Source organism: Urocampus carinirostris, chromosome 17, assembly GCF_059441175.1.
Source record: "Urocampus carinirostris isolate Australia breed hairy pipefish chromosome 17, RoL_Ucar_1.0, whole genome shotgun sequence".
Classification (NCBI taxonomy): Eukaryota; Metazoa; Chordata; class Actinopteri; order Syngnathiformes; family Syngnathidae; genus Urocampus; species Urocampus carinirostris.
Window position 1 is genome coordinate 31131823 of NC_142365.1, and position 24880 is coordinate 31156702.

Genomic DNA, 24880 nt, shown 5'->3' on the forward strand with positions numbered 1-24880 from the left:
TTGAGGATAAGCTGTTAATATGCTAACATACAGTAAATGTGTTATTTTGGTGCCTTTCTTATCGTCAGTGCTCCTTCGTGTAAACTATATTTTTCATTGCGCCTAACATTCAAATAGCTGGCTACATTTTTCTGGAATTACTACTTTTTTATCATTTATTATTATATCAACATATTTCTTTGATTCCATGCGAAATAAAAAACACTTCTGAGCGAGCGTGATTCCATTTTGAGTTTTTTATTACAAATGATCAAATTTAGCACTTAAAAAATAGGAGATATTACTTTATTTACTTTGAAATAAGGTTTTTATTTTGAATTAAATACATTTATTTATAAATGTAAAATGTTTCAAAACCAATTAGACGAAATAGTCCCTTTACAAACAAATATACAATGATATATAACTTGTGCATGTAAATTCAAATGTGAAAAATTTGTATTTCTAAGGTATAGGTTCACGAGTTTATATCAGCATATTGAAACTACTAAACCCGTCAATCACAGGGTTCCCGCGGTTGTTGTTCCTGTTTAAGCCGCGCCCGTTTTGAGCAATGCTTACCATTCACTACTGGCGACACACAACCAAATATGCGCATATAAGCTGACTCCCCAATTTCAGTATTTCATTTTATAGTTTTAAATTGCATAACTGTCAACCTGTACGTTTTTGCTGTACAAACTATGTTTATTATGCATTTTGTGACGTGTACGACGTACAAGAAACCCCATACGGAAAAACGCAATTTTTCAATTATGGGTACCTTCCGGTATACACCGACTATCACGAAACGGCAAATCAATCAACTCAAACGAGTTCGCCGCAGTAGCCTCGATCTCGGTATCGTTTTTTTTCGTTGCAAACGAAGCGAGCGGTTTCATGCTACTGTGCGTATGTGTCTGCCGCCTAGGGATTTCCCATCATGCATCTTTCCGTGGTAGTTGTGTAGTGAAAGGAAGTCCGTCTCTCTTTAGAGAACCGGCTTTTTCGGCTCAACTCATTAAAGAGAGCCGGCTCTCAAACGGCTCATTTGCTTTGATAGATAGATAGATACTTTATTCATCCCCTAAGGGAAATTCACATTTCCAGCAGCATCCCTGAGCTGAGAACAGTACAATAAAAAAGCCAAAAGAATACAATATACAAATACCCAGTGTGACGTGCAAATGCCCACTGTAGCGTGTTATATAGAGTAACTAAATAGTGCTACACAGAATACATATTGCAGTAAGATTCGGTAATATCCAATGTAGGGGGTGTGGTTTAATGTGGGCCTTTACTCTGCCGGGTGGAGTTAAAGAGCCTCATGGCATGAGGAAGAAAAGATCTCTTCAGTCTGTCCGTAGTACAAGACAGTGACAGCAGTCTGTCGCTGAAACTGCTCTTCTGTCTGGATATAATTCTGTGTAGTGGATGCGATAGATTGTCCATGATTGACCTCAGCTTTTTCAGTGCTCGTCTCTCAGCTACTGTTGTTAGGCTGTCCAGCTCTTTGCCCACAACAGAGCTCGCTTTCCTAGCCAGTTTATTGAGACGAGAGGCATCCTTCTTCTTGACGCTGCCTCCCCAACACGCTGCCGCATAGAAGAGGGCGCTTGCCACTACTGTCTCATAGAATATTTTCAGGAGCTTTTTGCAGATGTTGAAGGAGGCCAGCCTTCTGAGGAAGTAAAGTCGGCTTTGCCCTTTCCTACATAGAGCTTCTGTGTTGGCAGTCCAGTCCAGTTTGTTGTCCAGCTGCACACCCAGGTATTTGTAGGTCTGGACAAATTCTACACATTCTCCCTTGATGGTTACAGGAACCGGGTGAGTTCTGGTTCTCCTGAAGTCCACCACCATCTCTCTGGTCTTGGTGGTGTTTAGGTGCAGGTGGTTTGCGTCGCTCCATCGGACAAAGTCCTGAATCAATTTCCTGTACTCCTCCTCCTGCCCGTTTCTGATACATCCCACGATCGCAGTGTCGTCGGCAAACTTTTGCACATGGCAGGACTCAGAGTTGTACTTAAAGTCCGATGTATATAGAGTGAATAGGAACGGAGAGAGAACGGTATATAGAGTGAATAGGAACGGAGAGAGAACGGTCCCCTGCGGAGATCCTGTGCTGCTAACCACAGTGTCCGATGTACAGCCCCCCTGTTTCACATACTGGGGTCTGCCTGTCAGGTAGTCAGTAATCCATTCTACAAGGTGTGAGCTAACTCCCATCTCTGTCAGTTTCCTACTCAGTAGCAGAGGCTGTATGGTATTGAAGGCACTGGAGAAGTCCAAAAATGTAATCCTTACAGCCCCCTTCGCCCTATCCAGGTGAGAGAGGGATCTGTGTAATATGTATACTATAGCATCCTCCACTCCCACCTTCTCCTGGTAAGCAAATTGCAGTGGGTCGATGGCGTGACGGACCTCTAGCCTCAGGTGGTGCAGCAGCAGCCGCTCCATGGTCTTCATCACATGTGATGTCAGGGCGACCGGCCTGAAGTCGTTGAGTTCCTCAGGTCTTGATTTCTTTGGGACTGGGATGATGCAGGATGTTTTCCACAGCTGAGGGACCCTCCCCTGTTCAAGGCTCAGGTTGAAGATGCGCTGTAGAGGGTCTCCCAGCTCAGACGCACAGTCTTTCAGCAGTCGGGGGGATACTCCATCCGGACCAGCTGCCTTGCTGGTGTAGCCTTCTCAGCTCTCCACACACCTGGGCTGAAGTTATTTTTAGTGGGGGGATGTCTTCCATGCTAGTGTCCAGAGGGGGAGGGGGAAGGACAGCTGCATTACTCAGGGGTGAGGATGAGGCGGAGTGGTCAAACCTGTTTAAAAAGTTGTTCAACTGGTTGACTCGCCCCACATCTATATCCACAGCCACACCCTGCTTGGTGCTGCAGCCAGTAATTGTTTTCATCCCTTCCCACACCTCCTTCATGTTGTTGTTCTGCAGCTTTTTCTCCAACTTCCTCCTGTACTGCTCCTTCCCTTTCCGGAGCTGGACTTTGAGCTCCTTCTGTACTCGTTTTAGCTCCTGATGATCACCATTTTTAAAGGCCCTCTTCTTTTGGTTCAGAAGGCACTTGATGTCGCTCGTGATCCAGGGCTTGTTGTTGGCATAGCAGCGTAGGAACAACATTGTCCATGCAGAACTTAATGTAGTCAGTAGTGCATTATATTACGAATTATTATGTTGTCTAAATAAGTTAAGAAAAAAATGAAGTATAAAAGGAGAAAATGAAAAAAGACAAGTTTGTGGTTATCCCGTTACTCAGTATATTACCAACACTAGTTTAATTCAGAAAATGAATTAATAATTTGAATAAGAAAATTATATTTGCATGTATTTTTTCCTTCTACAGTGAACGTCCAAGCTGCTTGAATTTTTTACTTTTTTTTTCTATAAACTTCATTAATGTCGAGCAACTCAGTATCTCACAACAAAATGTTAATTGACAATATTTATGATAAAACAAAACACATGTACAATATAACATGTTAAACTCCATAAACAAACCCAGTTGAAAACAAAATATGGTGTAAGATTTTTTTGTATTTTGTAAGGGAAAATACGACAGTTTGTAAGGGCATGGAGCCGTGAAGGTTGACAGATGTGAAATTGGGCTGAGATGCGGGTATATGCGATAGGGCAGGGGTAGGGAACCTATGGCTCGGGAGCCATATATGGCTCTTTTCATGAGTACGTATGGCTCCGGAATAAAACTTAACTATTGCACATCTCTCTGTGGCGTTCCAAAGTCAAGTGATTTCATCCCGATTTTGGTCCATATAAAGCCGAAGCAACTTAATGCAGAAGTTCGATAAGAAACCATTTAAACTGATAAATAAAAACGCTGGCAAACGACTTTGATTGGGTGAGCAGTACAGGTGGGCGGATCCCTGCACACAGCACAAGGCTCTTCCTTCTCTTTCTCTCGCTCAGTGCAGTCTACACCGAAAGTGAATATGACGATATGCTTATCGTTTGCAGTAATTTGTGTCATTTTTACAAAAGAACTTTGCATGCACATTGTTTTGAAAGCATTATTAAGGACAAATTTCATTGAAAAAAATTGCCTCAACACTCTTAACTAAAGGTGGAGGACAAATTGTAAATGGCATGATTACATTTATTTGGGACGCAGGATTTAGCATTATTATCATTTCATACATTTGATTAAATCATCAAATGACACACAGTGAAATAAAATGTGCTGGAGAATTAGCTTTTGTCTAGAGAGCGTCTTTGGCAGTTTTTTCAATTTTGTCTAAACATTTTTTGCTTTTATGGCTCTTTGGGTCAAAAAGATTCCCAGCCCCTGCGATAGGGTGTATATCTGCATGAGGAGAACTTCAGACCTCTACGACTCTGTGATTGATAGGGCACCACCAAACTTGTTTCAGTTGTATTTTGTTGGAAATATAACCCTTCAGGGATAACTTTGCCAAATTGAGGGATGTACATGACAATAAAAGTAAAGCAAGAGCACTCATCATTCAGAAGACACTATTAATGATCAGCATTCGTAAAGTAGCAGAGTAACATAGTGTATCAAGTAGAGTTAAGAAAATTGTAGTAACAATACGTCACAGTACTCGTGACCAGAGGTGGGTAGTAACGAGTTACATTTATTCCGCTACATTAACTTGAGCAAGTTTTGGGACACTTTGTACCTCTATGTCTAGGAGTAGTTAAAATTAATTCACACTACTTTTTGTGACAAAGGAAGTGTATTCTTACTCTATAAATTAGCCTACATTGAAGCCGTTACTTAAGTACGGTACCTGTCTGTCAGTTTCTGTTACGAAACATTTGGTTTACATAACAAATGGAAAATGTAATATTGTATTACATAGTTTATCTGTTGTTGCACTGAATAGTCAATATTTTTAATTTACACTTTATTGTGTGTTTTTCAGAGATTCTAAGTTGAAGTTTCTTAGTTTAAAGGAGTTACACAGCACATCAACATCTTGTGGTACAGTGAAAAAAATATTGTAACTTAGTGGAATAGTAGATTTTGTTTCTAAGTTATTGATCATTTTGTGCATAAAGAAACATTATTATTGGAAATATACAGATTGAGGGGATCCCCAAAACCTGTCTTTTTTCGTTTTCTGAGCCCCCCCCCCCTCAACTTTTTTTTTTGCTCATGGTTAAAACACACACAAACACACACATGATGTATACAAGTTCATGGGTTTGCTTGTTGATCTGCCTGCAGAGCGTGTTAAAATTAGTACTGGGGCTTGTTTTATTCTTTATCAAAATTTACCTGCTAATGACTTGTGCCCATTCATTTTTCTTTTTTGGGTTCTTGTGTAGGAGGACGCGTGGCCAAGGAAATGTTCTACATTCCGCAAAATGCTTGTGGGAGGAACTGCTCTCTTGACACAGGTAAGAAAACAAAACGCAAATTTAGTAGTCCACAAAAAAGGTAAAAAAAAGTAAACAAAATTGTGACCCCGGCACAACAACTTGTTTATCTCCCTCAACTGTACGGCAAGCAGTGGCACGTCACATTTCTGAGGTCATAGATTCGAATCCAGCTAACAGCCTTCCTGTGTGGAGGTTTCCTCTGGGCACTCCGGTTTCCTCCCATATTCCAAAAACATAAATTTCAGATTGCCACTATGAGGCACCGCCACTGTTGCAATTGATTGCATTTAGCGAATGGATAGTATATAATAGTGTATACAAAATGCAGTTATGTATGCAAAGGCATTTTTCGACCATTTATTTGATATAACAAATCCATTCACATTTTTTTGCCAGTATGAAATATGAAATATATAATGTGGGTTCTTGTTGAGTTATTTGTTATATGTTTCCGTGCTTCTGTGCTCCTGCTAAGTTATAAGGGGTTCCAAGGCGGTTCATTATTTAGTTTACAGTTACGCGTTACTTTTGCTCACTGTCCATTGTTTTGACTATTATATTACAGTCATTTCATTTTAATCATTCATCTCAGGCAGTTATATTCTCTATGTATACATGTAAATATAACCTAAATCATACCAGAATGCCTGAAAGGGAGTGGGACGAAGAAAACTTATTAAATCCCACCCCTTTCCTCTCATATACAAAACTTAAATATTCTGCCACCCAGGCCCAGCACCCTGCTTATGACAAGGGATGAAAATAATGGATGGATGAATGGATGGCTAGCTGGCGCATCAGACTTGTGAATGTGAATAAATGGTATTCAAAATCAAAACATGGAGATCCAAATGTAAAAAATGATAATAAGTTAATTTGTCATTTGAAATCAACAATTGAAAAGATGTAGACATTCTGAGAAATTGAGTTTAGAAATTTTAGAGTATAATTTAAAAGGAAAGAGTGCATTATTTGACCGTTGGATGTCGCTGGATTGTCTTGTGCAATCAAAAACAAGTGCTAAAGAGAGCAAAGTAAATACAAACTACAGAGTAACAAAACCACACAATTTTTCTTCTCACAAGGTCAATTGCGGCTTGCGGGGTGATAGTTTGACGCCCCATCCTTAATATGAAAGTATAAAGGGACAGTGTGTTTTATTAAGCACCTCATCATGAGATAAGTATAATTCCTTAAAAAAACAAATGCTGATTTTAAAACATAAACAAAAATATGTGAACTATGAAATGGACCACCATTTTTTAGAATACTCGTAGGTAGAGGCATTTGCATTTATTTCACATAACATTAGCGTCACTTAGCTGTTGCTGGCATAATTTTGCAACAATCTTGCTGGTACTGGTATTCGCTTTCTTTTTTATTACTTTTTTATTTTTTATTCTTTTTTTGTCTTTTGTTTTTTTCTTCCTTTTCTTTTTTTGCAAAAGGCTGGGCAAAAAAGGAAAATGTTGTGGTCTGGTCACTTTAAGTCTCTGTAATTTGGGTCATGATTACTGATGCGGGGTGCCTGAGTCTGCTTCGTTGGACGCTGATTGGCTGTCTCTTTTTTAAATCCCCGCCTTCCTGACAACTCTCGTCGGATCGTTTGTGAACCTACGCTACACGCTAGGCAAACCTTTGTGACTCCTGACTCTATCCTGCCCCCGTTTCCTGCCTGATACCTGTTGCCGACCTCTTTTCTGGACCCGTCTATGTTTTTGCTCCTCCGCCCCATCCATCAACCTGTTTGTTCTAGCTGTCAACGACTACTTTCACCCGACACGGAAGTGCCACTTCCGCGTTCCTGCAATCTGCCACCCATGTCCGACGATTATCGGATCGTGGATGCAAGTCCTGTTCTCCTTCTTACTAAAAACTGAGTAAAACGAACGCAATTGGGTCCCGTCTCTGTTCCTGGTCTGTGACAAGTTTGTGTTCATTCTTTTTAGCAGAGTGAAGTAACATCTAGTGGTCAAATAATACAAACTGTCCCTTTGACTTAAGTGCAGCCCACGCAAATTATGGATTGATTTATTTTTACATGAAGTCTTGATATTTTTTATTTTTGGATTTTATTTTGTGTAGCATTCTTTTTCAAAAAGATATTTGAGAACAGGGTGGCATGGCTGCTGAGTGGTTAGCACGTCCGCGGCACAGTTTTGAAGTCATGGGTTCAAATCCAGCTACCAGCCTTCCTGTGCTGATCTTGCATGTTCTCCCCGTGCTTGCGTGGCTTCGGGTTCCTCCTACATTCCAAAAACAAGTTAACTGGCAGGTCCAAATTGTCCCTAGGTGTGAATGAGCGAGTGAGTTGTCCGTCTCAGTGTGCCCTGTGACTGGCTGGCAACCAGTTCCGGGTGTCCCCTGCCCAATGCCCGAAGATAGCTGGGATGAATGTTGGCACCCTTGCTCTCCTGCTGAGGATGAGCAGTACAGATAATGGATGGATGTAAATAGTTTCTTTCCCTGGTAACTACTTACCTTTACTATAAAGTAATTCACTTACTCCCTCAGCTACTTTTTATAAGGAAAAGTGAGTAACTATCAGGGTGTAATATTTGCCACTCAGAAGTGTTCTTTTGGAAAACCCGATTCGGCCCAACCTTATACATACCCTAGCTTCGGCGGCCCTCAAGTCAATTGAGTTTGAGACCCCTGTTTTTAAGGGACAGTGTGTATTATTTGAATACTACATGTTGAGTGTAATCATTTACTGTATCGAACTTTTGATTTGCGGTTGTTTTTTTTTATATTTTCGCATTTCAGTGTTTACTCATTTGGGGGCACACACGGGTAGGGTGTGGTTTAAAGGCTAAAATCCGGAGGCAATCCCTTTTAGTGAGAATAACCCCCCTTTCAGGTCCCTTTACTCATATGGTTATCATAATTATATTTTATTTCTATTAGTTTTTATTTTTGTTTTTATTATCTTTTAACCATCGCATGTGTGTGTGTGTGTCTTACGTGTTCCAGGTTGTTGGGCTGTGATAAAGGAGGGGATTTTTTGTAGGATTATAGCAAAATACACTTATACAGCACTTTGAATAGCTATTTATTATTGGCTGGAAAGTGCTCTACGGAAAATACATCTGATTTGATTTAATATGACTTTTGTTTTATGGGTTGCGTGTGAGACACAACTCACGACTTGATTGTGTGGATTCAATTGAGCATGTATTTTGTCAGCACGTATATGTGCTGCATGGAATCGAATATGTTCTCTTTGAAGCTTTTTATCCCATAATATCTCCTTTTGGTAATGTCTGAGACGCTGTCCTGAGAGTAATGTTGACGATCTTTTCTTGAGAGGGGGGAACATCAACATCAATACCTGAGAGAGGGAAACATCAACATCAGGACCCTACCAAAAAAAGGGAAAGTAAGCCAATCTCCGCAGTGGGAATCAGTATTCATGTAGTGGTGTGTGAAGCCCAAGCTCTCAGATATGTACAGGCTTAAGAGTGAGGATGGTGTTGAATAGCTAAGCCGAATCAATTCTCTCTCGATGTGTGACTCTAATCAAAGCCCATAAACTGTACAGTGGGCAGGGTCAGGAAGTGGCTGGTGCTCGGTGAGCGATAAGACAGATGTGGGCCACGATGTTAAGCGTTGCAAGGCTGACGGGTGGCACAATTCACTTGGCCACGCTTGGCCGCCAGACCCAGATGGTCACAATAATTGCCCGCTCAGGTGGGATGCGAATGCTTACATGCTTGCTTGCTTGTGTGTGTGAACAGGTAGTTTTGACATGCAGTTTGACCTCCAAGTGGGTGTGGGCACCTTGGTTGTTGCCAGGCCACTGGACGCCGAAGTGCAGGCTGTATACAACATGACAGTGCAGGTGACGGACGGCACCAGTGTTGCCAGCACACAGGTACACTAACACAGTCAAACAGACACACAAAGGAGGGCATTTCTCATAATACTGGCAAGGAACTGTACAAGGCTTTGAGAGATTACTTATGAATCTTTAGGGTTATGTCTTTCTGCAACAAATTACACTTCTAGGTTTTATGAGAAAAGATTATTTTCACACTTGCTCTGTGAATTTTCACTACTTAGATCAGGGGTGGGCACCATGTCTTGGGTTGTGGGCCACAAATACAAACATTCCGACCCTACAGATTTTTTTTTGCTGTTAGTTCGAGGTTTGTAATTAAAAACATAAGATACACAAGCGTGTAGCTGTCAGGAAAAATTCTAATTTCCAATATGCATTCAAAGAGTAGTCAAGTCAAGTCATATTTATTTGTATAGCCCTTAATTTCAAGAAGTCTCATAGGGATGCACAGATCACAGACTTTTGCAAACTACAGACTATTATTACACCATTTGGTCAAAATTCTATAAGAGGGCAAGGGAAAACTCAAAAACCTCAGCTGAGTAGCGAAACATAGCAGTAACGCACCATGTAGTAACAATAGTATAGTTACAATATTTGATTAATAATGCATTACAGTGCTTACAGAGAAAAGTAATCGCATTTTAGGAACACGTTCCTCTGTAACGCGTTAGTAACTAACTATAAATGTTGCTTACCCCTGCCAGGTGTTCATCAGGGTCCAGGACAGCAACGACAACCCTCCGGTGTTCTCGCAGCCGGCCTACGACGTCAGCGTTTCCGAGGACGTAGCAGTGGACACGGAGTTGCTGCGCCTGCGTGCATCCGACATGGACGAACGAAGCCGCCTCAGCTTCTCCATCTATGCCAGTGTAGATCCAGCCAGCATGCGCTTGTTTCGGGTCAACCCAAGCACAGGCGCGGTCTACACAGCCGACCGGCTGGACTACGAGGCCCGGACGCAACACATCCTCACAGTCATGGTGAGCTAAGTGAATATATTAATGGATACAGATTAAATCTTGTTTGATTCACTTTGGTGGTTCGCTCTCTTCAGGTAAAGGACCAGGAGTTTCCGTTCAACCGTGACCTGGCCCGTATCCTGGTTGCTGTGGAGGATGCCAACGACAATGTACCCTACTTTACCAGCACGGTTTACGGAGCCATTGCCTATGAATCTTCTCCCGTGGGTACACCCATCTTGCAGGTCACAGCACTGGACAAGGACACCGGGGTTAACGGACAACTCACTTACAGCATACAAGCAGGTAAGGATTATTTTTATCTTAAAATAGGTTTGTCAAAAGGAAGTTCGAAATAAATAAATAAAAGTATAATTCGACCCCTTGGATTAAATATCAAAATTATATAGGAAACATGTTGTTGTAAATATTTGATCTTTCATAAATTATTTAGTGTATTAAATTATTTTAAATGTTGAACAATTTATAATTTTCAGTTCAATAAAGTTTTGTGAAAAAAAGAAAAAAAAACATCATACGGTGTGCCGTTACCATGTCATTGCTTGCTGCTGGCAGAACACATTTTTTGCTAATTTATTTTATGAAACCCAATTACTGAATTGTTTTTTTGTACCACTAGGAGGGAGTAAATATTACACTTTTATACTTTAAGCGCTCACCTCCACGACATTGTCACAGACCAGAAATGGACACAGGACCCAATAGCGCTCGTTTTCTCAGTTTTTATTAATAAAGAGGGAGAGCAGGTCTCGCTTCCACGATCCGATGGCTGACGGACAATAGGAGTGGGTGATGCGTAAGTGGCACTTCCGTGTCTAGCAAGGAGGATCGAAGACAGGCGGGATTTACAAGTCCCTGGCCGGGACTGGAGAGCAAAGGCGGTGTCAAGTTCGGAAACGACGTCGGCAACTTGAGGCAGGCAGGTAACGGGGCAAAACAGATCTGGTAACAGGCAGGCAGAACAGGGCAGAGTCAGGTCCGGAAACAGGTTGGCAACGAAGATCAGGCAGAGAAAAGCAGGGCATGAGTCGGACGTAAGGGCTTACTGAGCTGGTGGCAACAGTTCGCATAACGATCTCACGGCTTCCTCTTGGAAGATGGGTGTTTAAAAAGAGTGCATCAGCCAATCAGCCTTCCATGCTGTTGGCGCCAATCAAGCAGTCGCAGGTGCTCTGAATCGGTACTCATGACAGACATTAAGGTTGATTGTGTCCAAGATTATCATTGGACAGATCAGGGTTACGGAACATAAAACATAAGAAAGGGAAAAAATGTGTCAATAAAAATCAAGGCACAACAAACATGCAGTTCACCGAGTTTCAACGTCAAACCACACCAATGTCAGCCAGTCGCTCTGTAATTAGCACGACATTGATTGAAAAACAAAATCTTTCCTTCTCAAAAACCTTCGTCATAGAGTCTCACATCAAAATAACGGTAGGTAATTTGATTATTCCTTTGCTATTAACAGTGGACTGCTCAACTTTGTATACTAGCGTTTGTGGTCATATCATACACATATGAAATTGGGAATCCTTTAACTGGAGAACATCAAAATTACTTTTGACATTCTTGTTTCCTCTCTTAACTTTACCATTCATCAAACCTTGAACTAGTCCATTAGCTTTGCTTCCCTCTGCCTTATAGCATAGGTCAGGGGTGTCAAACTCAAATGCACAGAGGGCCAAAACTCAAACCACACCTTTGGTTGCGGGCCGAATAGGATATATATTTATTGAACAAACTAAAACTTTTTCTTAACATAAATTTGGATTTAAAAAAGACAGGAATCAAATTTCAGAATAAACAAACTTAAACATTAAAAACCTGAAATACTTTACTCTCTATAAAAATAGCTCCTGTCAAAACTATACACATTCAAAATGTGAAAAAAATGGAAATACAAGTCAAATTAGTGCTTTTCACTTTGGGATTTAGTTTGGTGAAAAACGTATGCTGGATTTTTATATTCTTCTTGAACTCTGCAACTTTCTGTATCTTCTGCTCTGCGTTCAGGTTTTCCATCTTTTTTTTGGTCTTATTGTACTGTTTTTCATTCTATTACATTCCAACATTAGCACATAGGTTTACCAGAAAATTCAGTAAACATATATTCAGCCTTCCATCGGTTTTAAAAGGCTCAGTATATTAGAATCAACTTTTCTCTTGGCCATTCTGAGGGTTTACCATCCGCCTAATCCACAGTAACAGAAACGTCACCCTGCTTTTCTCCGTTGAGCCTTCCGTTACATCATGATAGATAAAAGCTCGTCCTAGGACGTCACATCTTCCTTTCCTGTCACTAAAGACTCACTGTTAATGCACAATCTTGTTTTTCAACTGGCTGACGTGTTTTATGTCATTGGATAGTTTTGAAAGTTGTTGTGCTCGTCAGGCTACAGCTAGCTTAATTAATACAGGAATGTTTCCAAGAAGTCTTTTAGGGGACATGCAGCTGACGCAGTGCAATATGGGACCTGTATTTGAGAGTTATCTGCAGGGCCATTATAGTAGATGTATATAAAATGATTTCATCGGCCGAATATGATTATACACCGGGCTGGATGTGGCCTGCGGGCCACTAGTCTAACACTATGGCATTGGTGCTACAATTCACACTCATTTAGATGAACGCAAGGTTTTTGTGTGCTTGTGTCATCCTTTAGGTAACACGGGTGGATTGTTCAGCATTGATAGCAACGCGGGCCTCATCTCTGTCGCCAAGGACCTGGATGTAACTTTGCTGGGCTTATACACGCTTACTCTACGCGTGACGGATGGCGGTTTTCCACCGCTAATGGCCACCGCATCTGCTCGCGTCTCCTTGATGCTCTCTGACGTATCCATACCCAAATTTTACCAGAGGGAGTACCAAGCTGAGGTAAAGCACGGGTAGATTAGGGTGATGCTTGTTTTTGGATTTTTCGTGTGCATTGTGTTCTGCATTGTGATTGGCAAAACAGTCACTCCACCCCTTCTTTACCTGTGCGTCGATCATTTTGCAGTTTAATATGTACAAATACGTAAAACTGCTTGCCTGAATTCACATTCTCTTGCAATTTGGTGTTACGTGAACTTCAGAGAGTAGCTCAACAATAGAACCCCTAATAAGTCGTTATTTGCAGTTTTTCAAAGTAATTGATTTTGACATGTCAGCAAGGGGCATAGATTTGGCATAGACGGAAGTGAAGTATTCCCAACAATGTTGAGTAATCATTGTTTTGTCCCCAACAATATTATGTGGCAGTTCATGGAAAACAGCACGGTTGGAACTCATGTGGCCACTGTTACAGCCCTGAGTCGCTCGCCTCTCATTTATGAAATCACAAGGGGCAACGAGGAAAATGGCTTTTTCATTAATCAACACACCGGTGTTATCAGCACGCGCAAACTCTTTGACTTTGAGGTCAGTTCACAGTTCATGGGGCATTTATAGTAAATGCGAAACTTTTGGGGTTAAGTAACTTATGTTTGTTCATCTCTGGTGTCTTTGATTCGGCCAGAAAATTGCATCCTACTTACTGATGGTCCGCGCCCTCAGCATGGCAGGAAGAGATGCCAGTGCCACAGTCGTGATTCAGGTGGGCGATGTCAACGACAACGCGCCCGTCTTCCAACAATTAAGGTATCAAAACCCCTGATTGTATTGGGCAGACAAAAAGTCCTGACCCTGCTGTGGGACCTCTAACGGCAGGTACAAGGGAAATATCAACGAGGCAGCCCCGGTCAACAGTGTGGTCCTCGGAGATGACGGCAAGCCACTAGTCATCCAGGCCACGGACGCTGACCACAACCACAATTCCCTGCTGGTGTTCCGGATTATTGACGAGACTGCTCGTATGTTCTTTAGTGTGGACCCTGGAACCGGATCCATAAGGTAAATGGAGTTTTTAGAGATGAATCGCCAAAGTCTACATATGTTTCAACCATGGGTCAACCTTGCAAAGTTGGGAAAAACCCAGATATTTGCTATTTTCAGTTAGAATTTGTGATCTAGATCTTTTTAGAGCTATCCCACACATAATTTAGCCTTGCACATGATTAAAACTGCCTGGAGATGGCTGGGATGGGCTCCAGCCCCCCCGCGACCCTAATGAGGATAAGCGGTACGGCTAATGAGATGAGATGAGATATAATCCATCTTCTTTATCTTTCTTTAAGGACAATTGCCAGTGTGGATTATGAGATCTTCCCAGAGTTCACCTTCAGGGTTCACGTCAGAGACAGTGGCCAGCCGCCCAAAAGTGCAGACAGTCCTGCTGAAGTGTTTATCAAGGTATGCATCCTATCTGTATTAAGGGTCCATCGATTAGTCGACGTTAATGACCAAAATCGATAATAGAAATATTCGAAAATTAATTTGTTTTACACCCAAGTGAGGCATCTTATACGATTATATAATTATATGATCTTTGCTGGGACTTGCATCTCTGTTTTGAGCGGTAACATACAGAAATGATGGCGTCCACATTATGTACGCACATCACTACTTTTAAAGTTTGGGAGCATTTTAACATTGATAGGGTAATTAAAGAACAACTTGCAAAGTTTCTAAAGTAAACCTTGCATTTCAAGGCAGTACCTCGATGATACATTAACTTTTTGAGAGCACATGGGAAAGTTGAACTAAACTGAGTCTGACTATCCTCGGTAAGATTCAATTAACGTTCAAGCCAATACGGTTTTGATGACATGCATTGCACATTTTATACGCATATATACCGCAATAAATGTGAGCTTGAGCATTTTGCCAGACTGTGCCTCACAAATGTATTTAAAATTAAATGCATGTGGTAAGAACAAATGATAGTTATTAAAACAATAATAACAACAAATTTCATTTTTTAAAACCATTTGATTCGAAATTGTTGCTAATCATTAAATACTTTTGTTACACAATTTGCTGTTGACCACTGAATTTACTTCACAAAATTCACATAATATTTGTTTTATTAACTGTTGTACCACTTGCTGCTAATGAACTTATTCTTAGTTTACAAGAATAAAAAATGTTTACTTGAGTTAATTGTATTATGGATTTGCTTGTCTCTAAAAATGGACAGAGGTTTGTTTATTGTTTTATGTTTCCACTGAGCAAGCAACGAGCTTAAATGGTTTTAGATAAGGCATTTTTATTACGTTTTTGTAAAAATCCGCGGTACGATCGATAAAAGCCGTATACTGTATTGAATTTTTCAATTTTTCTTGTGTTTATTATCATTTTCACATAAGAAAAAAATAGGATTTTACGACCTTATCTTCCAATAGTCTCTGACTACTTGACTACTAAAATAGTTTTTCGTTGCAGCCCTAATTTTTATGCTTGGTATCTCATCACAAGTTCATTAACTAAATCAAAACCCAGGTGATCAATGTCAACGACTCGCCGCCGAGATTCTCCCAGGATATGTACGAGAGCATCCTCCTGCTGCCCACCTACCCGGGGGTCGAGGTCCTCCGCATGGAAGCCTTCGATCCCGATGTTTCTACGGATTCTGATGACAACACCACCCATTTGGTCTACGCAGTGGTAGACCGCAACCTGGAGCACTTCTCAGTGCAGCGCGATAGTGGTGTGGTGACGGTCATCAATCAGAACCTCAGCAAGGACCGTTATCGATTCAATGTGAAGGTTAGCCATCTAACACTTCATTAGCAACAAGCTATTAAATTACTGTGACACCGTCTGTGTCTCTTCTGTGCAGGTTTGGGATGGTCGATTCTCCAGTGTGGCACTGGTCACGGTGCTCGTCCGACAAGCCGTGGCGAGCGGCCTCTCATTCACTGCACCTTTTTATGCCGCCACCATCCGAGAGAACACCTGCAACGCAAGCCTCGTGACCGTGGTCAGCGCCGTAGGCCAGCGCCTAAACGAACCTTTGAGATTCACTTTGCTCAACCCCGGCGCGCTATTTGTGGTGAGGCCCACATGTGGGGCTTTGCTTACCATCGGTATTCCCTTTGACCGCGAAGAACAGGACAGTTACGAGCTGGTGGTGGAGGTTCGCAGGGAGGAAGAAGTGCTTAAGGTGGCCCGAGTCACCGTCAGAGTGCAGGTGGGCTCAAAATTTGTCTTGGGTCGGGCTTGGGTTTAGCTTTAACATCCTACCTCTAGGCTGAAAGTGGGGGACAAGATTTCTCGCTTTGAGTTGTCCGACCTTTTACGGTTAAATCGACACAACAATATATTTTCTTGTGCAGCTTGTTCTTTTCAAGTTTAAAGGTGGGGTGCAGGATTTTAAACTCAAGGCTGCAATCATAACTTTATGCAAGGAGACGGCAGCAGAATAACACATGATTTGCATGCATTTGTTCGCCGTGCTTGAATAAACTCTTCTTTTTATTTTTGGCAGGCTTGATAAAAACAGGATAAAAGCAGATAAGTGCAATTGAAAATGAAGCATAAGGGCTCTTTGAACTCAGATGGGCAATGTTAACACATAATTAATAAAGAAAATACGTAACTTTCAAATTTTTAAGGACTCCCTAAAGGACGCACCCCACCTTTGATGACTGTGATTGCGATCGCTTTGGTGGAATACGGCACCTTAGCCAATGATAGTTTGGGAAACCAGTGATGTTTCCAAAGGCTCCCTACCAGGTGCTGACTCTCAAACTTGGAATCTGATTGGCCCAGCCAACAGCTTTATTGAGCACTGATGTTACAAAACGTGGCTTGCAGACATTTTTGTTAAGGCTTGTAGGTAGATTTCTGAGACAACTATTGGCTAAAATGTGATTAGTGAAATGTTTAAATATAAAAGCACATACCTGAAGCAGTGTAACCAGAGTGAAGCAATGGCAGGAATCTCACAGACAATTGGAATTATTTTACAAGTACTGATAGATGAAATATAATCAAAAACACGATTGAGATATTTTTTAAGCCAGCAGAGAAAGCCTTGCAAGCCCTGAAGCCCACCACTGTAGGATCTTTTCCACAAAATGAGCGGGTTTTCTAATCCCCTCTTAATATTTTCAGGTCGAGGATGACAATGACAATGCCCCTGAATTCGTGAACCTACCTTACTACGCCACTGTGCCAGTGGAAGCACAACCTGGTTCGTCTTTTTTCATGGTGACAGCCACAGACCGGGACTTGGGCGTAAATGCTCAAGTCACCTACCGCCTTAAGGAACCGCACAGAAACTTTCAGGTTAGGGTCACACATTTTGGATGGTTTGTGTTGAATAATTTAACAACATTTTTTTGAACATTCTGTAACATTTATTTTGGGGTACTTTTAGGAGTCTTCGTGTACAGTGGGTACTTGAAAGAGATTCTTGAGATTTGAAAATATATCTAAAAAGTAGTATCAGTGCAAAAATCACAGTACTCACCTTCTAACTCAGAGGTCTTAAACCTGCGGCCCAGGATGCCCTTTGCAGCACCCAGGCTGATAGAGTTTGAGGTCCCTGCCTTAATATAAAAGTTAAAAGTAGGGTATTTTTCCCACTAGATGTCACAGTAATCTGTTGTACCCCTCAAATACGAGTGCTAAAGCACTATGGAAGAAGACAAAATACGGCACCTTATTACTTTTGAAAAGAAGAGCAATTAGAAATGAAAAAAGAATAGAAAACAGAAAGAAAAAAAGGACACAAAAAATATAAGAAAAGAGAAAAGTTAGGAAGAGAAAAAAAGTAAAACTAAAGAAAAAAGAGAAAGAAAAATGAAAACAGAGAAAAAGAAAAAGGTAAAGATTTATTTTCAGGTTTTTTTTCTTTTTTCTCTTCAATTCATCTGTTTGCTTTCTTTCCTTTTTCTTTTTCTTTCTCTATTTTCATTTTTTTGCTTTTTCCCCCTACTTTTCTTTTATTTCAGTTTTCCTTTGTTGACCACTCATGTTTCTGTTCTTTGATTACCACATCATTTTGTGCGTATCTACTTTTGTAACCCAGGAAATTTATTAAAAAGAAAGGACAGAACAGGTTGGAATTTCCTATGTGAAGTTCAAAATCCATTGATGTCTTCCCTCTTTGTTTTGAGAATCTACTAGTTAGGTCTAAACGTGTCAGCTACCATTTTGATGTACATTTATATAACAAAAACTCATTTTTCTATTATGTTGTTACTATGTTATTCCCAAATTTTAATTATTGAAAGTTAAGTCCACCACTATGACATTACATAGGTTTGAAATCAAATTTACAAAAAAATTTCAATGAGCTATTTTGAGAACCTGTCCGCAGGCTTTTCAGGTGATTCAAGGAGGCTAAATGGTATCTGAGGACACCACGTTGGAGGCCCGGGTCTATAGCATTTTGCGTTTGTGTTGTGTATAAAGTTTCTTTATATTTGTTCGGTGATGTAGACATATTTAAACCAATGATAAATACTTGGCTCAGTTTTATTAAAAATACAGGTCACTGTAGTACTTATAAAATATATAATAAATTTATACTAGTGATTGTATAGAACCGCCAGTATTTTTTTGGACGCCATCATGAGGGATGTTTCCCAATTATGTTGCAGGTTGGCAAGGAATTTGCCAAATTTGTTATTGTCTTCGAAGTTCCCATATCTATTTATTGTTACATTTTAACTTTTTTACATATTTCAAATTTCATTTCATTTCATTTCATATTTCTGTTTGGTATTGTCAGTTTAAATTACCTTTCATTAGCTTTAGACTTGAATTTCTCCTCCCGAAGGTGAACCCGGTGACTGGCGAGCTGACGCTGAAAAGAGCCTTCGAGGCCAACTTGTCAAACGGGGAATTCAAGGTGGTAGTCATGGCATCGGATGGCGGTTCTCCCAGTCTGTCCGCCGAGGTGGAGCTCCCCATCAACGTCCTGAACGAAGCCATGCCGCTCTTTGATAAGCCTTTCTATGGCGTGACCGTGCCCGAGGACGTGGCCGTGTCCACCTTGCTTCTGAGCGTAAACGCCAGCAGCCCGACTGGGCAGCCTGTCGTTTTCACATTGGTGGGTGGCGACCCTTTGCTGCAATTCGACATCGGCTTTGAAACGGGCGCCATCAGCGTCCTTTACCCTCTAGACTATGAGACGGCCCCGTACTACCGCCTCACGGCCAGGGCTACAGACACGCTGACGGGTGCCAGGACAGATGTGGACGTGGACGTGGTGGTTTTGGACATCAATGACAACCTGCCTGTCTTTCAGAGGTCAGCATACTTGGCAGTGCTGCCTGAGAATGCCATGATCGGAACCAGCGTCCTTCAGGTGCGTCATGTCCATTTTTGATCGATGTTTAGATATTGATAGATATGGATAGATAGACGGATGAATGAGCAGACGGATGTACGGACAGATATTCATATAGATTATAGTAGATATAAAGATAAAAGATAGAGATATAGTGTTAGAGATAAGGATATAGGTAGATAGAGATGGGTAGGTAGGTGATAAAGATGTAAAAATAGGTGATAGAGATAAGTAGATAGAGAGAATTTAATAGAGATAGCTAGACAGAGATAGGTATATATATATATATATATATATATATATATATATATATATATATATATATATAGATAGATAGATAGATAGATAGATAGATAGATAGATAGATAGATAGATAGATAGATACATTTTTATACAAAACCACTAAAATATACATGACATATATTTTGACATTTTAGATCTAGAACATCCATCCATCCATTACCTGCACCGCTTATCATCAGTAGGGTCGTGGGCGTTCTGGAGCCCATCCCACCTCACTTACCAATTCCCCTCTAGGGACAATTTGGACCGGCCAACTAACCAAACATGCATGTCTTTAGAATGTGGGAGGACACTGCAGTGCCCTTTGGAAACTCACGCAAGCACGGGGGGAAAAGATGCAAAATCTCCATAGGAAGGCCGGTAGCTGGATTTGATCCCATGACCTCAGAACTGTGCCGCTGACACGCCAACTTCTCATCCACCATGCTGCGACTCTAAATATTTTTTTAATATCCTACTTATTGAAACAGTCTAAGCATTTTAACATAAAGTTATATCGAACCTAGTTGACTTTCATTTCCTTATATTAAGAGATGTTGAAAAATAACTGATTCTGAAAAGACAGAATTTGAAATTAATTAATTCCTCCTAACTACTTTTCCTCCCGCGGGGGATTACTAGTATCCCTGAAATTCTCATTGTTTTTTTCCACGTAATATAACATAGACTTTTATCACATTTTATCTCTTTATGAAAAAAGTTGGCCTGAGCTTGGAAGATGAATTGTGATTTCAAAGTGCAATTTCCCTTAAAAGTTCCCCAAGAAAGTGTCTGACCTTTTTCGAATAATTGAGAGGCCTTGTGGAAACATTTGTGCAGGGCGAAGTGTAATTAAACTCTCTGGACTCACGGGGATGACTTGATTATATGAGACCGTGTCATAATTCAACAGCAATAAAGATCATTAGGACTGTTGTTGTTACGCAGAACATTTACTCAACATCACATTTCTTCCGCCATAAGAGAATAGCCTTCATATTTCCTGATCTATCTAGTCTTGTATCTGGATGCCAGAGCAAGAATGCAATTGATTTTTAGGAGGATCAAAAGCAGAGTTATTGCAGCTATATATTCATGCTTGTCCAGTAGTTGGCGCCTATACTGTAAATCTCATCTGGGAAGGACTTTTATGACTATGCGTTAGTTTGGTCAAGATCTGACCTTGAGGAGTTGACATATTTAGACTATTTTGTTGGAGCATGTTCTATCAAACTGCGACTGGTTGTTCAAGTAGCACATTTTGTGCTAGAAGGATTGGAAAAAGACAAAATAAACGTTCTAACTAGTTTAATTTGTTTGTCCTTTTTAGTTGCGGCTTTTCTTTTGTACTGCACATGATAAAAATACTTTTAGACGTTTTGTTTTCGTGAATTCTTTTATTTGTGTATAGCACTTTGTCTTAAAATGTTCTGTTGGCAGGTAATTGCACTCATTTTAGTTTTTTTTTAGTATTTACTATTTGATTATATTTGATTAATGATTGATTTTTCCCTTTCACTTGTTTAAAGGGACAGTATTTATTATTTGACTACTACATGTCACTGTATTCTGTAGTGCAACCAAAAACGTGTGTCAAAAGACCAAGGAAGAATACAAATTAATGAGACTCAAAGTTACTAAAAAGCTAAAAACAAATTATCTTTTTTCTTACAAAAGGTCTACTTTTCAGGGTACCCTTAGCAGCAACAAGGCGGACAATAATGTCAGCTCCCCTCTTGGTGAGCTTCATGTAATGCAAAATAAATAAACATTTCTCGATCTGTGTTTATATGATAGTTTATGTATTTTTGCTTATCATTCAAACCAATATATTCCACTATAGTTTTAAAAAAATACATATGCCTTTTTAATTTTAATTTTGTATTTATTTATTTATTTTTAATGGAGAGTACTTTTCAGCTCCACACTAAACAAAGTACAGTTAAAAATGCAGTAAAATTAATGGGACTATTAAAAAAATGTTAAAACAAGTACCTCCAACAGGAAAAAAATATTTTCAAAAACCTATTAATTGGTCCATTTTTCATAATGTTGCTATGAAAAACCATACCTGTCACCCTGTACATTTTTGCTGTACAAGGTACGTTTATTATGCATTTTAAGACGTGCACGACGTACAAGAAAATCTGTACGGAAAAACGCAAATTTGTCAATTATGGGTAGCATCCGGTATACACCGACTATGACGAAACGGCAAATAAATCAAGTCAAACGAGTTCGCAGCGGTAGCCTCTATCGCTGTATGTTTTTTTTTTTCGTTGCAAACGAAGCGAGCGGTTTGATGCTACTGTGCGCATGCACCTGCCGCCTCGGATTTTATGTGGTAGTTATGTAGTGAAAGAGAACCGGCTTTTTCGGCTCAACTCATTAAAGAGAGCCGGCTCTAAAACGGCTCACTTGCTCTGACGCATTATATTATGAATCATTATTGTTGTATAAAGAAGTTAGGAAGTATAAAAGGAGAAAATGAAAAAGGACAGGTTTGTGGTTATCCTTTTAATCAGTATATTACCAACAATGATTTAATGCAGAAAAAAGGAATTAATAATTCGAATAAGAAAATATATTATTCTACTTAATTATATTTGCATATATTTTTTTCCCTCTTCAGTGAACGTCCAAGCTACTTAATTTTTGAACTTTTTTTTTATGATAAACTTCATTCATGTCGAGCAACTCAGTATCTCACAACAAAATGTTAATTAACTATATATATGATATAACGAAACACATGTACAATATAACATGTTAAACTACATAAATAAACAAGTTTGAAAAAAAAATATGGTGTAAGATTATTTTGTATTTTGTAAGGGCATGGAGCCGTGGAGGTTGACAGGTATGAAAAACTGATTCGTGGTATTGAACATTTGGGGAGAAAAAATTTAGATGACACTTTGCTGGCATTAATAACCATTAAGAATATGAATTGTCTCTATTATCGATGATAAGAACGAAGTTTACAACAAGATCATACATGGCACTCCAGGATAAACATGTAAATACAGACTTAAAAGAGAAAAGCAAGCAAAAGAAGGCCAGGATACATAGGCAAAAGGTAGTGCTTGGATAGTGACCCAACTTGTAGGTGCATAAGAGCAACAGTGCCATGAAAATAGTGCAATACCACATAGTAGCAACATAATTCAAAAACAAGGTGAGAAATAATGTATGAATAATAATTTTTCTTTACATGGGCAAGATATACATTTAGTCCTTGTTTTAAGGGAGCTGTAGTGCCTACCAGAGGGCAGCAGTTCAAAGAGGTGGTGGCCAGTGTGAGAGAAGTCCTTTATAATGTTGTTGGTTTGGTTGTTGATTGTTTGTCACACAATTACTATCATGTGGCAAAAGTGGAAAAAATACTGTACATGTCGCTAATGCTATGGTTGGTAGCATTGTTAATGTTAGGGCTACCATTAGTGATTAGCAGCTGACATCAAAGGTGCCGTCCGGAATGTTATGTCATGTTTATTTTCAATTTGTTAAGTCATGTTTGTTTGTATATTTATGTACGTATGTATTTGTTTCGTTGGAATTTGGACATTTTCTATTCACGGACACCATCTTCTGGCTCAAGTCATCTATGCAGCCTATGTCTCCGTGGCACATGCAAGTACGGGCATTTCTTAGACAAGCTGGCGTAAACACATCTCTTTTCATCTTTTTTGAGGTTTAGGTTGGTGTTCGGCCTTTATTTGAAACAGGCCGTTTCTTACTTTCACCATTTTCATGCTACATTAAATAAAAAACACTGGGACGAATATGAAATCATTCTTCACCCCCTCTCCCCAGCGTCCCCCAATCCTGCTTCCTAATGTGTTGCGCATCCTAAACAGCGTTGCTAAAAGTAAAAGTAATATAAATTCATATTGACGCAAAATAAATGCATGGGCTCTTTGAGCTCACTTAAGCATTGTCAACACATGTTTAATCGAGAAAATGTCATATTTTAAACTTGTTAAGGACACCTTAAATGACATATCCTACCTTCCAATAAATAGTTGAAATATGAGCGCTGCCAGTGCCATTAGCCCCCAATGAGGCGGCACTTGTGCTACTGGTACCTTTTGTCGCAAACTAATCTTATGTAACGTTTTTGATGTGTTGGCAAATTTGCGACTATGGTTCATTAAGGTTAATCAAAAGTCAAGTCTTTTTTATATGTATAGCCCTTAATCACAAGAAGTCTCAAAGGGCAGTGTATTCGATGTACTATTACAGATTACAGACTATTATTACACCATCTCCTGATGTAAAACCTACATGAGTGCAAGGAAAAACTCAAAAACATTTAGCATAAGGAAATTAACAACATTGAGAAGGGGACGCACATGAGGTAATCCCCCTTCCAAGATGACCAGGCTGCAATGGATATTGTAAGGAATCAACCAACAATACCCAGACATCATTAACATGAAATCTAGGTCATTCATAAGCTATTTAATATAAGTGTGTTTTAACCCTAGATTTAAATAGTTTCACTGAGGTTGCAGATTGAACGTCAGATGGAAGAGTATTCAACAGCACCGGGGCTCAAATGGAGAACAAGCCCGAACCTACAGACTTTTTCTTGGCTCTCGGGATCACTAGTAGACCAGCAAATCAGAAAGATATGAAGGGGCAAGTCCATGAATATTTTTTTACAATACCAACAGAACCTTAAAATCACATCTTAACTGACAGGGAGCCAGTGCAGATCAGCCAAAATTGGGGTAATGTGACAAAACTTTATTGTTTTAGTTAAAAGCCTCGCTGCAGTATTTTGGACCTTCTGCAAGCTATTGATGCTAAACTTCGGTAGACCGGAGAGTAGCACATTACAAGAATCGAGACAGGAGGTGACAAAGGCATGCATTATCAACTCAGCATCAGACTGGGACAGCATAGAGTGAATTTTTGCAATGTTAGGGGCCGGTCACACAGACATTTGCAGGTGAATCACGGCTAAAATTTTGCGTTTTTTTTTTGCCCGTGGTTGCCCGGGATGGAAAATGCGCAAATTTGGCCAACCCACCGTTCATCTGTGGTATGGCCGGAAAAAAGACGCCGGCGACTGTTCCGCTTCCTCATTTCTGCATCATTTTCTCGTGTGGACCACGGGTATAAAAGCTCCCGAGCCGGTGTTGTGCCCAAATCCGACACCTACGCAACACATCCACCCCCACACCCCCTTGCGTGAACGCGCATTCTGCTGCGATCGCTTCTGTTGGAAGCGTGCATTGACGTTGGT

At 40.2% G+C, this 24880-nt stretch overlaps 1 protein-coding gene across 2 annotated transcripts in view; it reads left to right on the forward strand.

The window, feature by feature from the left end:
• The window catches only part of fat3b (FAT atypical cadherin 3b), a 196898-nt gene that overhangs the window by 81344 nt on the left and 90674 nt on the right, over positions 1-24880 (forward strand). For both annotated transcript variants that reach the window (XM_088321825.1, XM_088321826.1), the window contains exons 11-23: positions 5300-5371; positions 9091-9227; positions 9902-10177; positions 10252-10462; positions 12844-13058; positions 13425-13583; positions 13681-13802; positions 13872-14054; positions 14339-14453; positions 15543-15809; positions 15883-16233; positions 17160-17333; positions 18832-19362. In XM_088321825.1, the coding sequence (XP_088177951.1) occupies positions 5300-5371; positions 9091-9227; positions 9902-10177; positions 10252-10462; positions 12844-13058; positions 13425-13583; positions 13681-13802; positions 13872-14054; positions 14339-14453; positions 15543-15809; positions 15883-16233; positions 17160-17333; positions 18832-19362 (2813 nt within the window). The remainder of the gene's footprint in view (positions 1-5299; positions 5372-9090; positions 9228-9901; positions 10178-10251; positions 10463-12843; positions 13059-13424; positions 13584-13680; positions 13803-13871; positions 14055-14338; positions 14454-15542; positions 15810-15882; positions 16234-17159; positions 17334-18831; positions 19363-24880) is intronic.